This window comes from Odocoileus virginianus, unplaced genomic scaffold (genome assembly GCF_023699985.2).
Source record: "Odocoileus virginianus isolate 20LAN1187 ecotype Illinois unplaced genomic scaffold, Ovbor_1.2 Unplaced_Contig_2, whole genome shotgun sequence".
In the NCBI taxonomy this organism is placed as follows: domain Eukaryota; kingdom Metazoa; phylum Chordata; class Mammalia; order Artiodactyla; family Cervidae; genus Odocoileus; species Odocoileus virginianus.
Window position 1 is genome coordinate 4,959,736 of NW_027224319.1, and position 24,483 is coordinate 4,984,218.

Here is a 24,483-nt window from a genome sequence, read left to right on the forward strand (position 1 = left end):
TTCAAATCTGATATAATTTGGCTTTTCATATAGATGTCCTAAAGGGATATGATGTGCTTACCAGAGACTTGATCTCTATAAGAGATCTAATCTCAATCTAAATTAGTTAACGTGGTTGATTAACTCAGAGCTTGTTTCCCAACTTTCCAACCTTTGAAAGAATGGTTAGCACAAATCTTTGTAAAAGGTACAAACTCAGTCTTCATAGGTCTAATGAACTCTGGCCAATGACAAAATTAACTTTCATGACAGCAGAGTTAAAGATCAAAATCTGAATCACTATAAATTCACCAAACTGAAATATTGCTGAGGGGCCCTGTTTAGACAGTAAGCCAATCCTTCCAAGAGATATTCCTCTATCTTGCAATTTTTCTTAATTTTCAGAACACAAGAGGCACAGCAAACATTAACAAAGTTAATACGTAAGCCTGGCCTAGACTTAACAACCAGATAATGATTACCAACAAAGAAGTAAGTCTAATGATTAGAAAATTGGATGTCATAGAATTAGCTTGCCAAAAAACTCAGAGCAGAAAAAAAACCAACCCTATGAACTTAAATTATCGATGAAATTTAATACTTAAAAGTCTCTTATCTTTAAAAAGCTGGTTATACTGTTTAAACCACTTGCCATAACTTAAAAATCTAGTAAAATATCAGTTTATTAGTTCATAATCAAAAACTAACTTACCATCCTCTTGTGAGGAAGGATATGGATAAACGTGGTGGGAAGCTTTTGACTTCTCATCAGTAAATGTTCCCTGGAAAGCAAATGAACAAGTAATGTAAAAATAAAACATATGACAAACAAACTATGAGATGCCAGATGCAAACTGCCTGGGAATTACAGGGGCATTATTCTACATTTTAAATTTCAGCAGCATTATTTTAAGACTATAATATTTTTATTATTTTTAGTCAACGAAAGGGATAGTGATTAACAAGAAACAAAAGCAAATTATCTATAGACAGTTTATATTTTGTATAGGAAAATAATGCTAATTTATTAGCTAACTCTTGGTTAATTCTCTCCAGAAGTCTCTCTCTGGGTAACTTTATCAGTAATTTGAATACCTTCAACTAATTTTGCAAGCTATTCCAAAGTCATCACAAATTATCAATGTTACTTGAAGTGAATCAATGCAAGTTTAAGGCCATGAGCCGTAAGCTTAGGCCACATACATACAAGACAGACATCTGACTTCACTCCAGTATGTATGTATGCTACTGCTGTCTTAAGTCAATGATAAAACGCTGAAGTCAAGTTCTGGCTAAGTCACAGGTAGAATACTACATACAGTCTAGAACATGACATGGAAGTCAGCTATTTTTATTTATTATTATTTAGGGGGAGAACATACGGGGTGCAGGATCTTAGTTCCCCAACCAGGGATAGAACCCAGGCCCCCTGCATTGGGAGCACAGAATCTTAACCACTGGACCACCAGGAAGTCCCATGACTTGAAGTCGCTTACACACAAAAATGCTCATTCTTGGGACTTCCCTGGTGGTCCAGAGGCTAAGACTCTGTGCTCCCAATGCAGGGGGCCTGGGTTCAATCCCTGGTCAGGGAGCTAGATCCCATACACTTCGACTGAAGATCCCCCATGTTGCAACCAAGATCCAACTTGGCCAAATAAAGATATGCTTTTTAAAAAATGCTCATTATAGAAACCATAAAAATGACAAGAAGTCTTAAAACCAGGTATAAGAAGCACATTAACATATTACCTAATTTTGTGTTTGACAATGAGTATTTACTAAATATTATAATCAGAAAACACTATAATGCAACTTTCAATGGAAAGAAAACTCTATAAACTTCTCAGATTTAGGGCTATCTAAAAATGACTGTTGTGCTTGTGCATGCACAATCGTGCCCAACTCTTTGCAACCCCATGGACTGTAGCCCACCAGGCTCCTCTGTCTATGGAATTTTCCAGACAAGAATACTGGAGTGGGTTGCCATTTCCTACTCCAGGGGATCTTCCTGACCCAGGGATCAAACCTGCATCTCCTGCGTTGGCAGGCAGACTCTTCACCACTGACCCATGTAAAGATGAAAGAATTCTCAATCACCAGAGTATTAGAGCACATTTGTAACAGCCAGAGGAAAGGTTAAAAAGGGAATGTCAACATCTAATGCGTGAGGCAACAGTCAGAAGAGCACACTATCGAGGACTCTGGCCTCTAGAGTCCATCAGACAGGGCTGGGTTTGCACCCCAGCTCCACCATGTACTACTTAACTGACATGGGACAAGCACCCAATATTTCTGTGCTTCAGTGTCTTCTGCGGTGACAAAAAACCTTTTTTACAAGAATTTTCTTAGGACTAGGTTAATAGACACAATGAGCTAAGAACAGTGACAGGCACACTGTAAGCGATCAATCAATCACGTTATTAGTGCATTTTGAATGCTTGAGCAAAGGCCTGATCATCTGATCTTATTATTACTTTCATAGAATGTTACAGAAGAGATCTTGAAACCAGGAAGCTCTTTTTATCTCTCTGGAGATTACCCTTGTAGTCACAGACCTATACATGCATAAATACCCAAGGTCTTCAACACAATGAAGTTAGAGAAAGGAAGTGAAGATGTGAGAAGATAGCACTGGTACATGTAAACCAAGAGAAGGGAAGTTTGTGGAGAAAACAGAATCTTCCAGTCATTTTTTCAAAGCTACAAATATAAATACAATACATGTAATAGGGGAGAGGCAGGTTTACTTGAAGTAATATTTGATCACCTCCTACCAATAACTGTGTCATCAGCTCTCACTGTTTGACTTTGTAATTACAGGGATGCACAGTGCACTGGTCTCTTTAACTCTAAAAAGACATATTTCATAGTAAGACTGTTATGAATCCACACCAATGACTTCATTAAATGCTACTCCAGGAAACAGCCATGTATCAAATCATCACATTGATGATAAATAATTAATAAATCATCATAAATAAATCATCATAAATTTATAATGTTATGTATCAATTATATCTCAATAATGCTAGTGGGAAAATGCTATTCTAGGCTAAGAATTGGAGGCAAGGGGAGAGAGAAGAAAACTTGAGACTGTAAGAACCCAGAGAGGAATTTTCACTTTATGCATATATATAGAAATCAAAAGGTATAATTTATAGCTGAAATTCACAAGACTTCTACATACACAATGTTTCTGAAGTGATCATGTATATTACCTGATGTCGTTTGATTATATCTTTCAATTTGTTAGCCAACTTCAGATCAATGTCTGGAATGAGGTAGATGTTGGGTCTGGCCAGACAATTGCTCTGAGGGAAAAAGAAAACATTGTGAAATTCTCTTAGTTTTGAAATAATGTCATATTATTTATGCATTTATCTTAATGACAAAAGTTGGCACTCAAAGCTATACTGCTTAAAATAGGAAGACACACTTTGCTGCAGCATGTAAAAGCCTTATTTCAATACAAAACCTAGGTGGTTCAGCAGGCTACTTAATGCCATTCACTGATCAAAAAACTGCTAAGACTCATGACTTAGAGAAATTCATTATACTTTTCATTAAGGTATTATACCCTAGTCAATTTTACCTGGACTCAAGAGTCTAAGTCTCATGTAGCATTTTCACCTAACCTGGGGGTGGGAGTAGAGGGGGTACATGGGGAGGGATGCCCATTTTGGCTCATCATTTAAGTTACTTAAAATGTAAAAACTGAACTATAGCTCTTTCCCCCCATTTCTAATCTTATGAATAGCAATGACTGAAACATGAATATTAACTCCCCAAACCATCACCAAAAACTAGCCAAGATACAAAAACTGCTCAGTTATTTCTCTTAGTTAAGAGCCCATGAGAAGTTTCAGGAATCAAATCAATGATAATACCCAGCAGAATTGCCAGTCCCCTCTCCCCAGGAAGGTTAATTCAGTGATTATTAAAAATTACTTATCAGTAAAAACACTAAGAAAGAAAAGAAGAAAATTAAGTGTTCTCTTCTTCAAGTTATAATCTAGTTGGGGAAATAAGATTTCTATTTATGGCACAACCATGAAACAAATCCAAAGAAAATGACTGTATAAACAAATGACTACTAGGATGACAGAATGTTCATATTAAATATGAAAGATCTAAATAATGGATTAGTGAAATTACTAAAGAAAATATTATGATTTTACCATGTTTAAGAAAAATATTCTATAAATGACACAGTCATGACAGTCATACCTTATAGCTCTAATCTCCAAAACTCAAAAATAATAAAATAGATTTCAGGAAACTTTTTTCCCTTTGATCTCTGAGCTAGAATAAAGCCAATCTTAGAATTAAAAGCAAATTAAAGGAAAAAAGTTTTAACAAATTTTCTGAGTTACCTGAACCAATGTTTTTTCAATGTTCATAAACATTTCAACATTACGATCCATTCGGGATGGATTCTGCAGATCAAACCTCCGCCTGTAAGCAAAAAATCATTAGTTAATTTGTCTCCTACCTTAAACAAAAGTGAAAACTTGGTTTTAGTACCCAGTACAAATGAGCTCAAAAGATTTGGATATTAAAATAGCACTCTACAAAATGTTTAACATATTTTCTTGGCAGTGTGAGAAATCAGTGTCAACACCTTCATAAAACATTACATTTAATGATATTCAATCTGCTCCAGTCAAAATGAACTACCAAATTCAAGAGTCGTCCCCTGTTTTCTGTAAATCTAAGATATTTTACATCATATATAAAACTAATCCACAGATCCAAAGGCAGTGAATTACTATACCATTCTCCAAGTATATGTACAGTCTGTCTACTTTATATATGCTTAAAAGTCATCTGTTCAAAGTCAAGAGTGTCTGTAATGCTCTTAGAGCCTACTACTGTTCCAAATGGGGTAAAATGCATCTATTTACACTTCAAATCTTTCCCGAATGTTTCTTTATCTAAGTACCCAAGCATAACATGTTAATGTTGTCTTTACCTATCTTAGTCATCTCCAGAGATTCAGTTCAGTCACGTCCAACTCTCCGCAATCCCATGGACTGCAGCACGCCAGGCTTCCTTGTCCATCACCAACTCCTGGAGCTTGCTCAAACTCATGTCCATTGAGTCGGTGATGCCATTCAACCATCTCATCCTCTGTCGTCCCCTTCTCCTCCCGCCTTCAATCTTTCCCAGCATCAGGGTCTGGAATTCCATCACCTACACTAGCTTTGTTCATAGTGATGATTCCTAAGGCCCACTTGACTTCACATCCAGGATGTCTGGCTCTAGGCGAGTGATCACACCATGGTGATTATCTGGATCATGAAGATCTTTTTTGTACAGTTCTTTTGTGTATTCTTGCCTCCTCCTCTTAGAATCTTCTGCTTCTGTTAGGTCCATACTGTTTCTGTCCTTTATTGTGCCTATCTTGGCATGAAGTGTTCCCTTGGTATCACTAATTTTCCTGAAGAGACTTCTAGTCTTTCCCATTCCATTGTTTTCTCCTAAATACTCTGGTTGGGATAAAGCCTTTTCTTCAGGAGGAAAAGGGGGCAACAGAGGATGAGATGGTTGGATGGCATCATCAACTCAATGGACACGAGTCTGAGCAAACTCTGGGGCTTAGTGACGAACAGGGAGGCCTGATGTGCTGCAGTCCAGGGGACCACAACAAGTCGGACACGACTGAATGACTGAACAACAAGGACATAATACAATTCTACAAGACAACCTGTTCTTATTTTTTTTAAGAAGGAAGAGTGAGGAAGAAAATCAGAAATGTTTTAAGAGGCTTAAGAGTCAGGCTTCCCTGGTGGCTCAGTGGTGAAGAATTCAATCCCAATGAGGGAGACATGGGTTCAATCCCTGGTCCGTGAAGATCCCACACGCCGCGAACAACTAAGCCCATGCATCCCAATCACTAAGCCCGTGTTCTAGAGCCCGAGAGTCATAACTACAGAGCTGTGTGCCGCAACTAGAGAAAAGCCCACAGACCAACAGAGACCCAGCAGAGCCAAATGTTTAAAACTTATTCAAAAAAGAGACTTTTAAGAGAGTCATATGAACCAACTGTAGTGTATGAATCTTGTTTGGATACTGATTAAAACAAAATATAAAAAATCTTTGTGAAAATATCAGGGAAACAAACACTAAGTAGGTAGTATTTAACAATACTGAAAAATTACTGATAATTTTCTTGGCTAGGATAATGGTACTGTCATCATGCTTTCTTAAAATCTAATTTTTTTTGATCATGCCATGCAGCATGCAGGATCTTAATTCCTCAAACAGGGATTGAACCATGCCCCCTGCATTGGAAGCGCAAAGTCTTAACAACTGGACTGCCAAGAAAACCTCTAAAATCTAATTTTAGAAATAAATACACAAAAGTATTTACAGATGAAATTCTATAAAGCAGAAGATGCATGACTGGAAATACTTCACTATATTAATATTAGTCTTTCTTATGTATAATTTATATTTTCCATAATAATAAACCAAAATGGCTTGCCAAACAGTAATTTGATAACATGTCACATTAAAGCTTTTCTGAATCTACAGTATGATAAGTAAGCAAAAGTACATATATGAATATTAAGAAAAACTGAACAAAAGAAAACAGATAAATACAGTATAACTTTTACTTGAAAGATTTTATCTGACTTATTTTTAAATTAGCAAGAGTATTTAAACTTTACTTTTTAAATTATGCAAAGATGTTCAAACCTGCCCAAAAGGGAAATGTAAATTAAACTAAAATTATAAAACCTTCTTCAAAATAAAGTAAAATAAAACCTTTTTCAAATCTATCACAAATTACTAGGATGAAAAGATGTCAGTAATACAAATAAATACAACTGCTGGGCAGTGAAAGGGGTAAAGGTACACTCAATACATTCTGGTTGGACAATAAATCAGTACAATTTTGTTTGAAGATTTGCCAATTGTTTGTATAGGTTTCTTGTTATTTCAACCTGAGTATCTTAATTCCTTATGATCTCATCTGAGTCAGCAGCAGAATCAAGATGACAAGCCACTATTCAAGTGCCCAGCTGCGTTGACAGTTATTAAGATATGCACTGTTGGAACATAAGTGATCCACTCACTGCAAGTGTGTAAATCACAGGAGACAGGGGAAGGTGGGTACTGCAACTGATTTATAATTATATTTGAAAGAGGATAATTCTGCTACAATCTGAGAAGATTTGGAAAAACTATTACTCTTCATTCCTCTTAAAAAGTCTCTAACTCTATCCTTTACTTCTTTGTTGGCCCGATATTTAAGCCATAGATGATTTACTTTATGTAACCTTCTAAACCACCTGAAATCTTTTCAGATAAAAATATTTCATTGCAGTGATACACTAAATAAGCAAATTTCATAATGACTTAGGAAGGTCATTTCACTTTGAGACTCTGCCCTCAAGGGTCCAGGCTGGACTTGGGAGACACAAACTGAACAAGGAAACCAACAAAGGAAAGAGTTCCAACTGCGAATCTAGAGTGTGGACACAAACCACGTATGAGCACCCGGACATGCTGTCAATCCTATTAACAAACCAGGGACTACTCTGGGAAGAGCGCACCACCAGAGCCGGAAAGAGAACTGAAAAACAGAAAGCTACCTCTGATGACAACAAACTCTCGTGCTCATTTAATCAACCAAATAATATCTATTAAACACCCACTCATATATATAAAGTTCTAGCAAATAAGATATATGTCTGCATCTCTTTCCACTTACCATAAATAAGTCATTTACTTATAAACTTGCCCTGATTATTGATGCAAATACTTCCTGGCATTTCTCAGTCATGAAGTATTAGATTAGCTTACTTTTTATGTTAAAAGACACAGATTACATGAGTATTCTCCTGGAAAGATGCTAAGATTATAAACCGCACAACACAACTAAAACCACCAAACAACTTCAATACACTTCAGCACCCTCCTAACCCCTAACCTCACCCCACCCTTGAAATAGAACCATCATCATTAAACACTCAATAGTCCTAACAGCTGAACTTCCCACACTGAGATGGAGAAAACCCTACAGTTCAAGAAAGAAAAGGAGGAAAGCATCAAGAAAAGACAGAGTGAGAAAGAAGAAAAGTAAGAGTAAAAGGAAAAGCAAAGTTGTAGGGAAAAAACCAGGAGGAATCCCCATCCTAGCTCCATCACTGCCCTCACAACTGCCTGCACTCCTCTGAGCCAGCTCCTTTCGTGTTCTGAGGGGCGCAAGCTGGGTGACTCTTACTTGGAAGGCCTGGTCCACAGAACACTTAAAACTGTTATCTTTCGGCACACTGTAAGTTTATAATACACATTTATGTATTTCATAGTGACCCTACCTTCCGATTTGCTAATAATGTACATCCATCGATTATCTACATGCAACTATATATGAAAAATATCCTGCACAATAAATGTAACAGTTGTTTTGATATTTTTCTTGGCTGCAGGCACAAAAGTAAATTAGGGCCCTAGATAAAAGACAACCTACTTTGGGATATTGATCATAATATGCTTATAGAATTCTGTAACACCGTATCAAAGAGGAACAGGTTTAAGGTTGGAAAACTTACACACATCACAGCAAAACATGCACATAAAAACAAAAACTTACCACCCCTGCTCATTTTTGTATTTGTAAGCAGCCCCAAGAATGTGACACAAGGTGCCTCCAGCTTTGAAATCCATGAAACATTTTGCCTAAAAGATGATACAAGTTACACATGAGAAAAATAAAACTTCTGTCAATTACTCCTGTCTGAACTCTAAGATTTGTAAGTAAGTGCAAGATCATTTGTGTCTGACTCCTTGCAACCCCATGGGCAGTAGCACACTCCTCTGTTCATGGAATTTCCAAGGCAAGAATACTGGAGTGGGTTGCCATTTCCTCCTCCAGGGGATCTTCCCAACCCAGGGACTGAACCTGCATCTCCTGTGTCTCCTGCATTAACAGGTGGATTCTTTACCACTGAGCCACCTGGGAAGTCTAAGTTTTATATAAACTCAAAGTTATAAACAACTACAACTCCTAATACAATAACTTCCTGGCTTTTTTGGAACAAACTGAAGTACAAAAAAATGTTTCTAGTTTTAAGTAAACAGTCTATGAAAAGAAAAGACTTACAAAAGATACATCAAATTGTTTCAGCATAAAACATTAATGGACAAATTAATGATATTACTACCAACTCCACTGGCAAATTTAAAATTCAATTTAAAAAACTAAATAAAATTCATATTTTAAAATGTACAATAAGAAACATCAAGCCAACTTCACTGATGAACACAGATGCAAAAATCATAAACAAAAGACTAGCAAACCAAATTCAACAGTACAGCAAGATCATATACCATGATCAAGTGGGATTTATCTCAGAAACACGTGAGGGTTTTTCAATATCCACAAATGAATCAACATGATACACAATAACGAACTGCAGAAATCATATTATCATCCTAACAGATACAGAAAAAGCTTTTGATAAAATCCAACATCCATTTATGATTAAAAAACAAAAAAAAAAACTCTCCAGAAAGTGGGCATAAAGGGAACATATCTCAACATAATAAAGGCATATATGACAAACCTACAGCTAATATCATACTCAATGGTAAAAAACTGAAAGCATTCCTTTAAAGATCAGGAACAAGACAAGGATACCCACTGATACCACTCTTCTTCAACATAGTCTTGCAAGTCCTAGACACAGCAGTCAGAGAAGGAAAAGAAATAAAAGGAATCCAAATTGGAAAGGAAGAAATAAAAACTATCTTTGCAGATGACATGATACTATACATAGAAAATCCTAAAGATGCTACCAGAAAACTACTAGAGCTCATCAATGAATTTGGTAAAGTTGCAGGATACAAAATTAATATACAGAAATCTGTTGCATTTCTATACACTAACAACAAAAGATCAGAAAGAGAAATTAAGGAAACAACCCACTTACCATCGTAACAAAAGAGTAAAATACCCAGAAATAAACCTACCTAAAGAGGCAAAAAACTTGTACTCTGAAAACTGTAAGATGCTAACGAAAGAAACTGAAGATGACACCAGCAGATGAAAAGATATACTATGTTCTCAGTATTGTCAAAATGACATTACTACCCAAGGCAATCGAGAATCAATGAAATCCCTATCGAATTACCAATGATGTTTTTCACAGAACTGGAACAAAAAAATTTTTTACTTGTATGGAAAAACAAAAGACCCTAAACAGCCAAAATAATCTTAACAAAGAACAGATCTGGAGGGATCACAGTCCCTGACTTGAGATTATACTACGAAGTCACAGTAATTATAACAGTATAATACTGGTCCCAAAACAGACACACAGATCAACAGAACAGGACAGAAAGCCCAAAAGACAAACCTACGCACTTATGGTCAATTAATCTGTAACAAAGGAGGAAAGAATACACAATGGAGGAAAGACAGTCTCTTTAAGACTTGTGGACTCTGGGAGAAGGCGAGGGTGGGATGTTTCAAGAGAACAGCATTGAAACATGTATATTATCTAGGGTGAAACAGATCACCAGCCCAGGTTGGGTGCATGAGACAAGTGCTCGGGCCTGGTGCACTGGGAAGACCCAGAGGGATCGGGTGGAGAGGGAGGTGGGAGGGGGGACTGGGATGGGGAATACATGTAAATCCATGGCTAATTCATTTCAATGTATGACAAAAACCTACTGTAATGATGTAAAGTAATTAGCCTCCAACTAATAAAAATAAATGGAAGAAAAAAAAAAACTTAACATTCAAAAAAAAAAAAAAAAGTGCTGCTGGGAAAACATGTAAAAGAATAAAATTAGATCATATTTAATTTGTAACATTATATACAAAAATAAACTGAGACTGGATTAAAGACTTAAATATAACACCAGTTATTACAAAACTCCTAGAGGAAAATATAGGCAGAACGCTCTTTGACATAAATCACAGCAATATTTTTTGGCTCCATCTCCTAGAGTAATGGGAACAAAAATAGACAAATGGGAAAAAAATAAACAAATGGGACCTAATTAAACTTAAAAGTTTTTGCACAGCAAAAAAAACCATAACAAAATGAAGACAACCAACAGAATGAGAGAAAATATTTACAAATGATGCAACTCAAACAAGGGATTAATTTCCAAAATAGACAAACAGCTTACATAGCATTTAAAAAACAACAAACCAACAATCCGATAAAAGAAAAAAATGGGCAGAAGATCTAAATAGACATTTCTCCAAAGAAGACACACAGGTGGGTGATAGGAAAATGAAAAGATCGCTAATATTAAAAGAAATGCAAATCAAATCAAGGAATAATGCTGAAGCTGAAACTCCAATACTTTGGCCACCTGATGCGAAGAGCTGGCTCACTAGAAAAGACCCGGATGCTGGGAAAGATTGAGCACAGGAGGAGAAGTGGTTGACAGAGGATGAGACGGTTGAATTACATCACTGATTCAATGGACATAAGTTTGAGCAAACTCTGGGAGACAGCGAAGACAGAAAAGCCTGGTGTGCTGCAGTCCATGGCGTCACAAAGAGTCGGACACAACTTAGTGAATGAACAACAACAAATCAAAACTACAATGAGGTATCACCTCAAGCTGGTTAGAATGGCCGTCCTCAAAAAGGTTACAAAAAATAAATGCTGGAGAGGATGTGGAGAGAAAGGAATCCTCCTATACTGTTGATGGGAATGTAAACTGGGGTAGTCACTATTGAGGTAAGGAGGTTTCTTAAAAAACAAAAAATAAAACTACCATATGATTGAGCAATCCCACTCCTGGGCATATACTAAGAAAACCATAATTTGAAAAGATATATGCACCCCAATGTTCACTGCAGCACTATTTACAATAGCCAGGACATGGAAGCAACCTAAATGTCAATCAACAGAGCGATGGATAAAGATGTGGTGCATATACAGTGGAATATTACTCAGCTATAAAAAGGAATAAAATCATGCCATTTGAAGCAACATGGATAGACTTAGAAATTAGCACACTAAGTAAAAAAGTCAGACACAGAAAAACAAATATATCACTAATGTGTCAAATCTAAATTTTTAAAATGATATAAATGAACTTAAAAACAGATAACCAAAGAGGGCTTACTATAGCACAGGGAACTCTACTCAATATTCTATAATAACCTATATGGGAAAAGAATCTGAAAAAGAATGGATATATGTATAACTAAATCATTATGCTTTAAACCTGAGACTAACACAACACCGTAAATCAACTATATTTCAATACAATTTAAAAAAATGAAAAACATAAAAAAGCAGAATACAAAATCAACTGATTTTTCATGTTACAATTACGTCTGTGTTATGTATGCATATGTACTAAAAGCCTTGAAGGAATTATGGAATAACAAGAAATTTTACTTATGGAGGTAAAAAAACATGAATTCATATCATGTTTGCTTGTGAAATACATTTTTAGCCTTACAAAGCACTTTTTCCCCCCTAAATCTTTCTAATTTCTCAGCATTAGATAGAACATATCCTATGTTGAGCCAGCTGTTTAACATCCAATAGGACTTACTGAAGTGACGTGAAAGTCACTCAGTCATGTCCAACTCTTTGAGACTCCGTGGACTAGGACCCACCAGGCTCTCCTTTGTCCTGTGGATTTCCCAAGCAAGAATACTGGAGTGGGTTGCCATTTTCTCCTCCAGGGGATCTTCCCAACCCAGGGATTGAACCCAGGTCTCCTGCACTGCAGACAGACTCTTTACCATGTGAGCCCCCAGAGAAGCCCTTAACATGACTTAGGAAGCTAGTAAACAAAAAGTTCTAGTTTGATTAAAAAAAAAAAAACAGCCCAAATAGTGAACTCTTACTCCAGTACTATTCATTCAGGAAAAAAACTTTTTAAGGTAAATAATTTACAAGTTTCACTGAAACATTGTCTGCTTTACTGTCTCTTTCCTTCAGTTTTGTTTTACACCATTACGCCTTTTTTTTTTTTCCATTATGCCTTATTGTATCAATCCCTTTCATTTGGGAAAAAGCTAAACACTATTTGGAAAGAAAAAGAAGTAAATCTGATTCCTCTACCAGTAAACTATGAATTATTTTTAAGTACGGCTTATGCCTAAAAATATTCTCTTTAAAATCTTTAAAATTCAGAAAAATTATAATGGATTAGTTCCCAGGAGTTAAATATTCCCCAAATAAACCCTCTTGTAAACACTATTTTCCAAGACACTCATATAACCCTAATTAGGAATACCAATATAATGCAAATCACCTTACATAAAATACTTCATATAATGCTACATGTAAATTTTATTCTAAATGATTTTATACCTGATAAAATATAAACTATAAGTATTATATTATAGTGTTTTAAATGATAAAAACTTCAACCAGTTCCTGATTTGATCATTCTAATCTAGTTGATAATGTAAAAGAACAGGAAGTAAACACTCAAGTATCTGGAGGTAAAGGAACAAGGAATTTTCAGATGATTCAGAATATGCACAAACACGTAGAAAAAAACAGTGATAAAGCAAACATGGCAAAATGCTAAAAACTGAGGATTCTAAATGAAGGGAAATGAAAGTACTTTGCACTATTCTTGCAAATGTTTACTTTCAATTAATTTTAAGCTTATAAAAGTTACCCCCGAAACCTCAATCTGCCATAGTACAGAAAATAAAATATGCTCATTATTCAGCTGAATAGCTCCCATTTGTCAAAAATGAGCAAGTACCTCCAATATCTAAACATGTATGCTCTTGCTCTACCAATGTGAATTCAACCAGCACCCAGTAACTCTCAAATGTCTTCCTCTAATTCAACCTTTTCTCTAAAACTTCAGATCTCATTTCCAACTACCTACAGATTTCAAAATCAGAGATGCCCTACAGGAGAGCCAACTTCAAACAGACTAAACTGAGTACCTTTCTCCAGAAACCTACTTTTGTCCTGTCGCTTTCACCTTAGTGCTAAAGGAATCGGCTCAGTGCAGTCATCCCAGGCAATTCTTTCTTATTTTAGCCCCACAACCCATCCTCCCACCAAAAACAAACGAACAAAAAACCCCACAAAGTTCTACCCCCTCTCACTATTTCAACTCCTTTCTATTCTGACTACAGCTCACTTGGATTATGAGAGCAGCTTCTTCATGGAGAGAGAGACTTCAAAGCCTCCAATCTGAAGGCTTCCAATTCATTCTTCATATCAAAGCCTGCAGGGTTATCATAAAACCCAAAATTGATTAACCCACCTCTACTCTCCCCTGTGCTCTGGTTCCCAACCACTTTCAAGTAAAAGTCACACTTCTATCCTTTTATGACTGATTCTGGCCCATCTCTCTGCCTACTGTCCTCAGTTCTAACCCTGTTGAACTATCTGAAACCACATTAAAGTGCCAAAATTTTCTCAGGCCTTTAGGGTCTTACAAATTGCTCTCATTGCTTGAAAAGCTCATCTTCCAGCATGTTGCTGAAGAACTCATACTCTACTTTCAGGACTCAGTTCAAATGTCCTTTTCCTGGGAAAACATTTCCTGAGACCAAAGGCTCTATTTATACATCTCAAAGAAAGAGTGGAAGTAAGCCCCTTGAGGACAAACAATACACTGCATTACTCCTTGAATTCTCAGAACTTGGCACATACTCAAATGCTTAATATTTGCTGAACTCAAATCAGTGGGGGTAGGCAGTACCCTTTAATAAATGTTGTTGGGTTAACCAGGTGATCATATGGAAAAAGATAAAACTGGATCCCTTGCTCACAATGAATACCAAGATAAATTCTATATGGCTAACCCACGCCATACAAATAATACAAGAATGCATGGCTAAAACCTTTTATCACCTATGAGTGGAGAAAGAATCCTAACATGATTCATAAAACCACATCCACTTATTTGACTTAATGAAAATAAATGTCTGGGTGGCAAAAATATCATAAGCAAAGCAGACAGATTAATTCCAAGGTCAGTAAAATAATATTTTTTATTCCCACTTATATCTGAGAGATCAGTGAGTTATTAAAACAAAAAGGTTAATGATGAAATAAGAACACACAAACCGGAAGCTTTCGATATTAAAAAAAAAAAGTCTACCAATAATAAATTCAGTAGAGGCAACAGATAGCAGACTGGAAACTACAAAAACCCAAACGAGAGAATTGGAAGACAAAAATTACAGGAAAATATGACAGGTAGTTCCCAGAAATCTCGTATTTGTACAATCAAGAGTTCAGAAATATAAAGAAATACAGACAAGCAGAGAAGACTAATAAACCGAATGTTCCCAGAGGTGAAGAAACGTAACTGAGTCTTCAGATCATGACTTATGAGAACTATAAAGATTTATGAATTTTAAAGATCAGTACGAAAAAGGGATAATCAAAAGGTAGTATCAGATTTTTCTGTACAAAATCAAATGTTTAAGAAAGAACAAAACCTACAAATTTAAAAAAGAAATAAAACATGACCAATTTCTACACCAAGTCTAACCTCTAGTCAAAATACCAACTTCAAGGGGAACAGAATCATATTCTCACATAAGCTCAGAAGAATCTAATGGACAAAAAAAAAGAAATTTCAGAAAACAGCATTCTAGCCACAAGAACTGAATCAGGAGGAAAAAAAGGAAAAGACTTAGTAAAGACAATAAAGAAATTACAACATAGTAAAATGTTAACAGGTAAGTCTAGGTAATAACTATTGTGCTGTTTAATGCCAATGTTAAATGACTCCTGAAAGAGATGCTTCTTATAGTTCAAAAGCAGTAACATTCTACAGCAAAAATTCTGTAGAGATTCCTCCTTTTTCCTATTCTGTACAATAGCAGCAGCAAAATAAACAGCTGCAGGCTGCACTCAAGAGTACAGAAACAGAAGCTGTCCCAGTGTGAGAAGCTGATGTACTTACCGGGAGCTTGGTAAAGGCCGGGTTGGTGACATGCTTCCCAAAGGCATCTTCCTGGAACTGAAGAAGCTGTACCACCAGCCCAGCCAGTGTTTTATTGGTAGGAGCATCCGTGTGAACATACTGCAAGATAAAGACAAAGACTCAAAAACTGGGACAACTGTGCAGAAGACAATGTTATTAGCTTACTTCCTAGTACCTAAGCACTGGCCTGGTGGCAGATTTTAAGTGTCTGAGACACTTCTATAAACAAACATTGGGGGCAGTGGGCTGAATAAATAAAACACCCTTTTAGGGAACAGATCTTAAGGATGTTCAAGAAACCAAACCCAAATCATCTCATCCCCACCTGGATGGTGAGATCCCGGATCTCAAAATTGAGCCTGACGCTATAAGGGAATGAGAACTATTGGCCACTGAATTTTGTATGTGGCCAGAGAACCGACTGTGTTAAAAAAGTTTTTCAAACTAATCCACAAACTCTGATGCTCCTCTCATCTAGAAGTGGGGATCTATGTCCTCTTCTATTTAATCAGACCATCCTTAGGGACTCACTGAAAACCAATCAGCATGCAAGAGAAGTGATGCTGTGTGACTTCCGAGGATAAATCAAAAAAGATCAGACAGTTTTGCTTCCAAGTAGTTCTTTTGGGACACCCACCTTTAGAGCCCTGAACAGCAACAAAGCTGTCCAACCACCCTGACACCACCACACAGGAAGCCCAGGCTACCCAGAGAGGTCACATGAAGAGGTCCCAGCTGATATCCCAGAAGACTGACAGTATAACCACGAGACACATGAGTAAAGGAGATTCCAGGTGATTCTGGTCCCCAGCTGTTAAGTTACCTTCAATCATCAAACCTCCCCAGTCAAGGGCCCAGACACCACTGAGCAGAAACAGTCACCCCGAACATGCCCATCCAAATTCCAGACACACGGGAACTCTTAAGCACAATAAAATGGTTGTTTTCACGCACTAAAGAAAAATACACATGTGTGGGCACTTAAAAATGGTTACGATGGTAAGCTTTACAAGTTTTTGGCCAAAATAAGAATCTTTTTAAACAAATGTACATGAAAAGTTATCCATGCTGATGTGCGTCATGTCACAAAGGGCAAACCCATGGCAGACAGCAAGTGAACAGCACAGCAAGCAGAGAGAGAGTACATGACGGGAAAAGCATAAACTAGAGAGTTCAATTAAGTGTAGAGTTTAATTTAGTATTCAGCATTCAGTATCACTTAGAAAGACCATCAAATTTTTTTTTTAAACTGCCAATTCTATGGGGAACACATGTAAATCCATGGCTGATTCAAGTCAATGTATGGCAAAAACCACTATAATACTATAAAGCAATTAGCCTCCAACTAATAAAAATAAATGAAAAAAATAAATAAATAAACCGCCAATTCTGAGCAGGAAAACACATCTATACTTCCACTAAAAAAAAACAACAACACTATTTCTCTTTCTGGAAAAACCTCTTTCCCAGTACCACCCCACATGTCAAAATTAATGTTTCTACTGCAGTAATGTCTGATACCTATACAGCAAAATGTCAGCTGTATCATCTACTGTTAGTTACAATGCCTTAAGTTGACTGGTTCTCAATATGTGTTGCTGCTGCTAAGTCACTTCAGTCATGTCCGACTCTGTGCGACCCCACAGACAGCAGCCCACCAGGCTCCCCCGTCCCTGGGATTCTCTAGGCAAGAACACTGGAGTGGGTTGCCATTTCCTTCTCCAATGCATGAAAGTGAAAAGTGAAAGTGAAGTCGCTCAGTCGTGTCTGACTCTGCGACCCCATGGACTGCAGCCTACCAGGCTCCTCCGTCCATGGGATTTTCCAGACAAGAGTACTGGAGTGGGCTGCCACTGCATTTGCTGCCAATCAAAGAGAGAGCATAATATATTAACAAGAGGGCAGGCAATTCTTTTTAAAGCTTAGTATCCTCTCACACTTTTATTTGTTCAAGTATACTAGCTTTCCTCTCTACATGGAACAGCCAGCATAAGTTAAATTTTGCCAAAGGTTGGTATTTTGTTGGAATGCTTTGTTTTACACGAAACCCTCTAGACCAAAGGTTGGTAAAATCCAGCCCACTGCCTATTTCTGTGTGGCCCACAAGCTAAGAATGGCTTAACATTTTTAAATGCTTGGGAGAAGTTTTAAGAATAATATTTCATGACACACGAATATTATATAAAATCCAAATGTCAGGGTCCATAAACAGCTTTATGAAAACACTGCACACTCATTCATTTGCACTCCAACAGCAGAGCCAAGCAGTTGCCGCTGAGACTGCATGGTCTGCAAAGCCTCAATATTTACTCTCTTGCCCTTTTATAGAAAAAGTCTGCCTATCCTTGTTCTAAACTACACCTTTTTATCCTTACAAATAGCTTCCTTTTATATCAAAGGTGTTCTGTAAAACCACATTTCCATAAGACTATGAAGTGAAACGTTTGTCAGACATAAGCCAAAAACTAGAAACCCGTTTCATACATTAAGCACATATGATGTCAAATCTGTTAGTATAAAATAATGGTTCTTAAGTTTTAGCCCTACTCCCAGTCAGGTTCAAGAATCTGCATTCGTAACAAGTTCCCATGCGACAGCATGGGAATGGGCACTACACTGTAAGAACCACTGGGCTTTCAAAAAAAAATCCACTTCAAATATTGTTATATGTCATGTATCTCAGTTAAAGAACACATTATAATCTACAAGTTAAAAAACTAGGTAAGCAATTTTTAAATGTTAAAAATTACTTACAATTCCCCTTTCCTACAATACCAATTCCCACAAAAACCATCAAGTTTAATTTTCTGAGGACTACTGTTAAACAGAGCAAATCTTTAATGAAGAATACTCAATTATGACAGTAATACTGAAAGTAGGATAATCTTTAATAAAGAATAAACTCTTCAAGTGTAACCCACAGAACTGGCAAAGTATGTTGTACATACTCACAAGGTAACTTTACAATCTTTAATAAGTACAAGCTTCCAAGGGATCTTATAACGTATTGCAGGTTTTTAGCATATAGTAAAGCAAAATGAAAAATTAATACCTGCAGACAACTGAACAGTATCAAATCCTAAAACTGAAAAAGGCACCATCTGGAGGAAGGTTGTTCAGCTAAAACCAAATCAACCCTTTAGGCAAAAATGAATTGTTAATGACCTATACACACAGCTTTGTATGTATTCTAAACTTCACCACTATCTACAGATGTGTCATTTAACATACCGTCATTCAAAATGAGAAAGATTTCACGTGGACAACCCTACAGTTTCAGAATAAAGACAGCAGGTTCAAAGCTCAATCAAAATTATTACCTTAGGTATACTAAAATTCAATTTTTAAACTATATTTTTTAACTGTTTACTTTATCAAATCACTCACAAAAATTATCAAACATGAAAATACACGTAAAAGATGACATTTTTAACTCATAAATTTGACATTTACGTATTATGTAAACTATACTCATACCCTCTCAAAAGGCAGGGTATGACTATTGTAAGATTTGAAAATCAACTTTTAAAAATTTCAAAGAGTTAACATTCTATTTAAGCAATCAGAGGGATCAAAAGATATACGGCAAAAGTATCACTAGTATCTCAAATTTATATAATCCTATTCAAGGACTATCTCATTTGATTCAAAACAACAGGCTACAAGAGTTACAAATGAGCAAGTGAAACATGGAAATCAACTGATCTGCTCAATGACATCAATTAGTGGCCAAAAGTACTGAACTCACATTTACCAATCCAATGTAATGCTCATTCTACTATCCCACGTTGACAGTTCAACTCCTCCCCAAAATCTCACCTAAACATAAAAAGATCCTAATAGTTTTCAAGATAATAAAAATCCTGATTAAAGGTGTTTTATCACCTTTATTAAAGGTGCTTATTAAATGTGTTTTAAAGGGGGAAAATTTAATGATTATATAAGACTTCATAAAAATTTTATTTTTAATAAAAAAAAAGTTCAACAGCATGTTTTACTTACGACAACAAAAAACCTTATAGTCTCAAAGTTTTAAGAAAATTAGGAAAATATGCTTAGAAAGCTGTATCAATAAATCTGCTTTATATTCCCTGTGACATTAATAACATATTAAAAGTTTAACTTATCCCTAAATAATTCTATTGCAGCAGATGATGTCCCATATGAAAAAAACAACTGTCTTAACCTGTTATAAAGGGCATGGAAATATCTTTCTTGGGCAATCCAGTCTGTTTTCGTGATCATGGTTAAATCTAAAGCATCTTTATTTAAATCATCCTGAAATCTTTAATTTCAGGAGTGAGCCAAACTTTGGGAAGAAACTTCCCTGGGAACCGAATGGCTTACAGATCCACTTCACCTTCTCAAGGAGTTATCATCTGAAAACCACCCTCAACTATGGACAGAGACGTACCTTTCAGTGTTACGGACACACAATACAAGGCAGGCAGCTCAGGCAGATAACCAGCTTCTGTGCTGCTGCAGTGGGCTGGAAGTGCAACCTTGGGCAGTTTCCACTTCCCTAGACTGGTCACCTCCTCTAGGTCCTTTGGCAAGTAGAAACTCATCCCAGTCCACAAGTATTTACTCTCCTTTCTGTAATGCTAAGGCAAATGTATCAACAAAACTACAATAAATAGGTTTCTAGAGGTTTCTACCCTAGTTAATCTGTTCATTCATGGAACAAAGATTTATTGAGCATCTTCTATGGACATTCAGAAGACAAAAACAATACAAGGGAACTCTCTTTTAATTTGAAATCAACTGGCTTTTACAGGCAGGTGCCAGTGTCTATCTTTTCCACAACACCGTGAGTTTCTTAAAGAGAAGAATCACGAATAGCAAAAAGAAAAAAGGGGGGGGGGGTTGGAGCTGGAGCCAGGTGGACCTTCTCTGAATTCCAAATTTGTGACTCCTAACTGTAATTCTTATAGAAGTTACTTAAACCTGAGGTCTCAGGTTTCTCTCATGGGGAAAATAAAGTAAATAATATCTATCATACAGGACCACTGTGAGGATTTAAGCAAGTTATGTTTTAAATGCCCGGATAAAGGGGATGCTCAAGCTGTCCTCATAGTGCATGCATAAACCCATCAATAAAAATGCTACTATCAATGTCATGTCTATTTCATTTGTTTGTTGAGATTTATTAATTTGAAAATACAGTATTAAATGCAACACAAAAGTTAAGTTAAAAGTCATCAATGTGTACACCAAGGAGAGATATAGTGTGTATGGAAGAAGCAAAGAACGTTCTTGTAAATATTTTTACCACATCAACACCACTCTCAGAGGCTGATAGGATTCTGACTATCAGGTCCAAGGATAGTCCAGGGATATGCAATTCTGAATCTGAACAGGACTAAGAAATACATTCCAGTTTTATGAAACACTGAGAGGTCAAATGTAACTTTAACTCTGTCTTCAAAGCCTCAGGGACAGGGAGCCAGCATTAGCCTACTGGCTTCAATCCTCTGGGACAAATCTTGCAATCAGGCTCACAGACACTTCCTCATCCACCCAAACCCAGCTCTGAAAGACTATCCAACCCTAAAGCTGCCCTCTGAAAACTGGGCCAAAAGAGATGCTGTCTGGAAAGGTAGAAATAACTATCACTGTACTTCCTTTCTTCTATTCCCTTCCTTGCTATCCAAAGGAATATTCCTCCTGAGTATCTCTTTGTTAAAGCTACAGTGATAAAGTAATACAGTATTACATGTCAATTTTATCTCGATAAAACTGGGGTAAACAATCCAGCCTTGGGCTTCCCTGGTGGTCTAGTGGTTAAGAATCCACCTTGCAACATTGGGACATCAGTTTGATCCCTAGTCCAGGAAGATCCCACATGCTGCGGGGCAACTAGGCCCCATGCCACAACAACTGAGCCTGTGCTCTGGAGTCCATATGCAGCAGCTACTGAAGCCCGAGCACCCTAGAGCCTGTGCTCCACAACAAGAGAAGCCACTGCAATGAGAAGCCCACACGAAGAGTAGCTCCCGCTCCTTGAAACGACAGAAAGTCTGTGCACAGCAACAAACACCCAGTGCAGCCAAAAAATTAACTAATTAAAAAAAAAAAAAAATCCAGCCTGGGAGGAAAAACACATTAAGGTATATTAAGACCCAAAATACTGCCTGAAGGGCACGTGATAAACAATAATTTCATAATATAAACGTATTCCATTTCCTTAGCTACTACCATAAGCGTTATTGTTTACACACACAAAAAGACCCATTTACCAATGTACAAGGGAAAACACTATTGTCCACTTGCATATAAATGAGGAAAATCTACAATCTCAAATGTGACTCTAAAATTCCTGGGAGAATAAAGTCAAAGCAACAAAAAATATATTGTAAATAAGAATATGTCACCTCTCACTTTCTAAAAACTGATGTGTGTGTTGTGCACTTAGTCGCTCAGCCGTGTCTGACTCTTTGTGACCCCATGGACTGTAGCCCACCAGGATCCTCTGTAGTTGATATTGCTACCATGGATCCATATGCTATCATGGAGAATCCGCATTCTCCAGGCAAGAATACTGGAGTTGGTTGCCAACCCCGCCTCCACGGGATCTTCCCAACCCAGGGATCAAATCCAGGTCTCCCACATTGCAGGGTGGATTCTTTACTATCTGAACCACCAGGGAAGCCCAAAGCTTGAGATAAGAAATGGTGATTTCTGAAAGTACAGTGGAGTATCAGAGGAACCCAAGACCCCTGCCCATGCCTAACAACGTCCAAAAGCTGATGAGTTTCACAGCACAGTAGACCCGAAACTTAAAGTAAGTTTCTAGACTGCTTTATCTTTTCATTCATTCAACAAATATTTACTAAGCAACTACTAAGGGTCAGGCAATGAGGATCAAAAATGTTCCAGGACACACTACAGTGAACAGGCCAAACAACCTCCTAGCTCCAGGGCGATGGTCCACAACGGAGGAAGCAGAGAACTGTGAAGGGTGTTCAGGAAATTCTGGGACACAGAGAGTAATTTTTTCTTTTTTTGGCAGTCGGCTTCCTTACACTTTCTAAGGGGTTCAGTCATTCCTAAATAAGTTATACAAACGGGAAGCTAAAAAAGGTGTTATAAACATGGGACTAAGTCACAACTTTCAGTACCAATGACTCAGTCCAACTAACACTGCAACGGCAGGACAAGCAGGTAAATGAAAATAATCCCAAAAAACGATATGAAGGAAACAAAGGTGATATAAAGTGGGGTGACCTAACACGAACGGGGTTCTCAGGGAAGCCCTCACATTAGCTACAAGTCAACATTAACTCTTGCACTCCCACTATACACAAGCAGAGAGAACTGTGACGTAAAAGCCGTCGTCTTTTTAATATTAGTGAGTTCCCATGAACACTGTAATCCATTATATTAACCTGCGGTTACCGACGTCCGAGTACAGCGGTCCACGGTCTTCTTTAGCATATCAACTACAGGTTTAAGAAAACCTTGGTTACCTCACTGGACTTTGAAGACTAATCTCTTAAACAAAACTTGCCTCGGCCCTTACAGCTCGGCTCAGGCAGTTTTAATAACCACTGTTCACACACCTAAAGCGGCTAACAAAGAGGAAGAGTCACACCCTCAGGGTCACGGAGCCCGACCCGCTCCCTCACAAGCGCGGGCAGGGGCTTTCGCCCGGGCTCCCAGGAGCGGCGCCCCGAGGGCCGGCGGAGCCCCGGGCGCGCGGGCGCCGAGAACTGGCGGCGGGGGCGTGGCGGGCCCGGCGCCTGCCTTTGTTGTCCCTCGTGGCGCGCGGGGGGAGGGGCGGCCCGAGGCCCGCGAGGCCAGCAGCCGCCCCCGGCCCCCGTCGCGTGGCCTCCCCGGCCCCTACGGGCGCGCGGACCCACCTTCTTGTAGTGCTTGCCCAGCCAGACCCGCACCGAATCCAGCTGGGACACCGTCTCCGGGCTCTCCCAAAACTTGCTCGCCGGGCCCCCATCCTTCCGCCGATAAACCGCAAGGCCCGCGGCCGCCGCCGCGCCTCCTGCGCCCCCGGCGCCGGCCGTCGTCCCCAGCCCGCCGCCGCCCGCCGCCGCGGCCATCGTCGCCGTCCGTCGTCCCCACCGCCCGGCCCGCCCCACCCCGGCCCTCGCGGCGTGCCCCGGCCCTCGCGGCGTACCCCGTTCGCACCCGCGCGCCCGCGCGCGCAGCCGCCACTGCCGCCTCCCGGCCCCGCCCAGCCAACCTCCTTCCGGCGCGGAAGCCCGGCCCCGCCTCTTCTCGGGACCGGCGCCCTAACCGACGAGGGCACGCGCACACGCATGCGCAGCACTCGCGCCGGGCGGGCCTAGGACGAGCCTCTCCACCCGCCTCTTCCGCCTGCACCGCAGACTACTCATCCACTCCACCTGACAGCTTGGGCTTCCGTGCGTGTGGCTGTTTCCCCGGTACCTGCGTTGAATTGTTATGTAATCTACAGCTGCACGGTGGTTCTGTGTCACCGTCTGCCACCGCCGGGGAGAAAGGAGCTGGTGTGAGATGTTCCGAGAGGAGAGCGCGTTTCGAGTGTCGCGTGCCAGGAGGGGAACCCGCACGCCGGGTGGGAATCTGCGCCTGTCCCCGCTTGCCCTCAGACCTTGT

General features: G+C 38.6%; 1 protein-coding gene across 1 annotated transcript in view; it reads right to left on the reverse strand.

The window, feature by feature from the left end:
- SMARCC1 (SWI/SNF related BAF chromatin remodeling complex subunit C1) overlaps positions 1-23,960 on the reverse strand; it is a 124,078-nt gene extending 100,118 nt beyond the window's left edge. The window contains 6 exon segments of the mRNA XM_070463437.1: positions 692-761; positions 3,201-3,293; positions 4,356-4,437; positions 8,585-8,670; positions 15,868-15,987; positions 23,751-23,960. Coding sequence (XP_070319538.1) covers positions 692-761; positions 3,201-3,293; positions 4,356-4,437; positions 8,585-8,670; positions 15,868-15,987; positions 23,751-23,945 — 646 coding nt within the window. The 5' untranslated portion in view covers positions 23,946-23,960.
- Positions 23,961-24,483: the final 523 nt, after the last annotated feature.